The following is a 3,838-nucleotide window of genomic DNA, read 5'->3' as shown; positions in this document are numbered from 1 at the left end:
TCCGGCGTTTAACGCTGGAATTTCTGAGGCCGAATTGCTACGCCGGTTTGGGCCATTAAATCTTGGGCAAAGTATGGACTATCATATATTGCTGGAAAGCCCAGGATGTCTACTTTCCAATGCCGTTGAGAGCGCGCCAATTGGGCTTCTGTAGCTCCAGAAAATCCACTTCGAGTGCAGGGAGGTCAGAATCCAACAGCATCTGCAGTCCTTTTCAGTCTCTGAATCAGATTTTTGCTCAGGGCCCTCAATTTCAGCCAGAAAATACCTGAAATCACAGAAAAACACACAAACTCATAGTAAAGTCCAGAAAAGTGAATTTTAACTAAAAACTAATAAAAATATACTAAAAACTAACTAGATCATACTAAAAACATACTAAAAACAATGCCAAAAAGCGTACAAATTATCCGCTCATCAGGCGACAAGACGAACAAGATGGTTACGGGAGTGACGAACCAAAGCGTCAAAAAGGGAACAAAAAAGGAGGCCAAAGAACACTGCCAGAAAGGAAAAAAAACAATGGGGCTATAAACTAAAATTCATTGGAAAAAAAACCTAAAGCTCTTGATACCATGTTAGAAACAAGAGACTGGGAGAGGAATCTGAAAAGTGTATTATTCAGTATGATCAAAGATACAATATACAAGGGGTATTTATAGGTGCTAAATGAATCAGAGTAATAAAGACATAGAATCCTACAATTAATATACAGATATACTATATAAATATAGACGATACTAATTGATCTAAATTGATTCTAATGATTCTCTAACAATGTCAATGACTAATTTAATATGAATTTAAATTTTATTTAAAAATCTGTCGTTTGTTAATAAATTATATTATGTATAAGCTAAAGTGACATTTAAATCCGAACACTTATTTAAAGGATTAATCTCTACATACAAGTGATTCTGCTATACAAGTTTTACAAGTCCTCTAATTGATATTATGTTTAAACGCGTCTTTAACAGATTTTTAATTTTTGAAAGGATTCCGTTTCTTTTTTCAAATTTTTTGCCTTCTCTTTCTCCTTCTTCATTTACCTACTTTTCTCTCTATTCTCTTTCTTCGTTATTCTCGATTTTCATTATTTTTTTACATCAAGCTCTGAAATCATTTTTGAAGTGTTTCATCTTCATCGTCGTCTTTTATTTCTCCTCGTTCTTCTTTTGATTTTGCAACATTATGTATTTTTTCTTCTTTGTTTGATTTTTTCCTCCCAAAAAGAATTATAAGAATATGAAATAAGAAAATGAAGAAGAAGCAGCAGCATAAGATGAGGAGGAGAAAGAGGAAGAGTTCTGAATTATGCATAAGGTGTACTTCAATGAATTTTGGGTGTATTTCTTCAATCTTTTGGGTGTATTTATGTAATCCTTTGGTTGTATTTCTGTAATCGTTTAGGTGAATTCCTGTAATTCTTTGGGTGTATTTCTGTAAATCCTTTGGATGTATTTCTGTAATCGTTTGGGTGTATTTCTGAAATTCTATTATCTTCAAAACGATTTCAAAGCTTGATTTCAGAAACCATGAAAATAAAAAAAAACGAAGCAAGAATACCAGTGATAAACGCAGGTAAAACAACGAATGAATAGGCGAAGAGAGAACGCACGAAGGAGATCGAACAAATTTGTCAAGAAACTCGTTTTCATGGAGGAAGAAGAAGAAGAGTCGTTCATAATGCATGGTGAGTAGCGCGCTTTGGAAACAGGAAGTGGTTGAATAACGTGCGTGTATTTACTCTTGAATGTGGGAGTGTAATGCGCGTATATTTTGTTGGGCTTGTGCCAACTTGTAAGACTTGTAAGCCAAAATGACTTGTATGTGTAGCAGGCCTCTTATTTTAATAGTCAAATAAATTAATTATTCAACAAGTTAATTGTCTGGCAAAAAACAGAAATAAGCCAAGGGAAGCCAAAATTTACGTGAATCAGCCAAGTTGAAAATTGCTTCATCAATCAACCAAAGGATATTTCTATGTAATTCGAATGAGCTGAATTCGAATTACATTTCTATATAATTCGAACCTACACAACTCGAATTATATAAGAACGAAATACTCAGTAATTTGAACCTATGTGGTTCGAACTATAAGCACACATAATTTGAACTAGGTGAGTTCGAATTACATTGGCAGGCTTCCCCAGGTAATTCGAACCAGTCAGGTTCGAATTACCTCCATGCACGCCATTCAACGTGATTCGAAGCGAGTTAGTTCGAATTACACAAATCGTATTTTGAACTAGGCTAGTTCGAATTAGTGAGGACCAGACCTGTATATATATGGTGTGATCGTGAGTTGCTATCATTAGAAGGGGTAAGATGGCTAGTGAGGAGAGTTTTGTAGTGTTGGTTCACCACATAGGATCGATTAAGAGGAAAACTCGTTCTGGTGTGAAGTTCACTGATAAGGATCCTCTCTGTATTATCATGAGGCCTACGACGAGCTATGATGACCTTGTTAGCTCTGTATTGCGGAAAGTTGGTCTGGAAGATGTGAAACGGGTTAAGAAATTTTTCTTTCACATTCCAATCACGGTGCTCCAGAAAACCGTGAAGTATGATTGTTTTATGATCGGGAGTGATGAGGACTTGCAGGTCATGTTTCATTGTCGCCGGTAGTTTCCAGAAGTGAGGACACCAGAACTGTTGGCAAAATTGGTTGATGTGGTATCCAGCTCGGGGGGTTCGAACTGGAATACCACCACTTTAGCCGCGGTAGCCGGTTCTAGCTCCAGACCTGCCGTTGCTTCTTCTTCCGTCCCTGTGTATGAGCCACCCGTCCAGACTGTCGCCTCCCCTTTGTTCGCTGTTGATCTCAACGGCAGTGTAGGCGACGAGGTCAGAACAGGGGAGTTTCTGCCGACCTCTTTACAGTGTGCTGCACCGGCTGGGGTTGGAGATGGATTGTATGGTGATCCAGAGGACGATGATGTCGAGCCGGATATGATTGCTGATGACAGTGGCGATGATATTGGAGCAAGTGAGCCTGCTGGGGCGGGAGGTGGTTCTAGCTCTGGCACACAGCAGTATCCTCCACATTTTTCCTCTTTGGACTTGGATGCCATGAGGCAGGAGGGGGTTCCTGGGCAGCCTGCTGGATTTGGCGCTAGAGATGATGAAGGGTCTGCAGGTCTGACAGAGTTCCAGGTTGGTCAGCAATTTCAGGATAAAGATGAGGCCCTGTTAAGTGTGAAGACTTACAGCATCCGTCGAGGGGTACAGTACAGGGTAGTGGAGTCTGACTTTTGCCGGTATGTGGGCAAGTGTTCTGAGTTTGGGAATGGGTGCACATGGTTGATTTGGTTGAGTCTCCGATAGCGCAAGGGCCTTTGGGAGGTCAAACGATACAATGGACCGCATACGTGTCTCGCCACCTCCATCTCTAGCGACCACAGGAGTTTGGATTATCATGTGATATTGGCATTCATTATGCCAATGGTTAGGGCTGATGCATCCGTCAGCATCAAGGTGCTCCTAAATGTCACGGCCGCACATTTTGGGTTTAGGCTGACGTATAGGAGGGTCTGGTTGGCGAAGCAGAAGGCTGTTGCCCTGATCTATGGTGACTGGATGAGTCGTACAACGAGCTCCCTAGGTGGGTGTTAGGAGTCCAGTTGACGATGCCTGGTACTATTGCAATACTTAGGACGAGCCCTGCTCGAGTTGGTGGACAGTTGGACGAGTCTCAAGCTTATTTTCATGGGTGTTATGGCTAATTAAAAGTGTGACAGATTTGTAATACACTACAAGCGTACATGAACATTAACTATTTTAACTTGAAATAGAAAAGTCTGAGTAGGGTACCTCGAGGCCAACGGCCAGCTGCACG

At 40.5% G+C, this 3,838-nt stretch overlaps 1 protein-coding gene across 1 annotated transcript; it reads left to right on the top strand.

Moving 5' to 3' along the window:
• The first annotated feature begins 2,328 nt into the window (after positions 1–2,328).
• On the top strand, positions 2,329–3,615 carry LOC130975629 (uncharacterized). Its single transcript, XM_057900391.1, has 3 exons — positions 2,329–2,564; positions 2,685–3,260; positions 3,453–3,615. Exons 1-3 carry the CDS (start codon positions 2,329–2,331, stop codon positions 3,613–3,615), a joined length of 975 nt encoding a protein of 324 aa, XP_057756374.1.
• Positions 3,616–3,838: the final 223 nt, after the last annotated feature.

Source organism: Arachis stenosperma, chromosome 4 (genome assembly GCF_014773155.1).
Source record: "Arachis stenosperma cultivar V10309 chromosome 4, arast.V10309.gnm1.PFL2, whole genome shotgun sequence".
NCBI lineage: Eukaryota > Viridiplantae > Streptophyta > Magnoliopsida > Fabales > Fabaceae > Arachis > Arachis stenosperma.
Note: the sequence above shows the minus strand (reverse complement) of the source record. Positions and strands in the feature narration are given on the sequence as shown.

Excerpts from the sequence above, each read along its gene's own strand:
- LOC130975629 (XM_057900391.1), top strand. The coding sequence starts at position 2,329 with ATGGCTAGTGAGGAGAGTTTTGTAGTGTTGGTTCACCACATAGGATCG. Across the intron at positions 2,565-2,684 it reads GTGCTCCAGAAAACCGTGAA|CTCGGGGGGTTCGAACTGGA; the intron begins GTATGATTGTTT and ends TGTGGTATCCAG. Across the intron at positions 3,261-3,452 it reads GTGGAGTCTGACTTTTGCCG|GGCTGATGCATCCGTCAGCA; the intron begins GTATGTGGGCAA and ends GCCAATGGTTAG.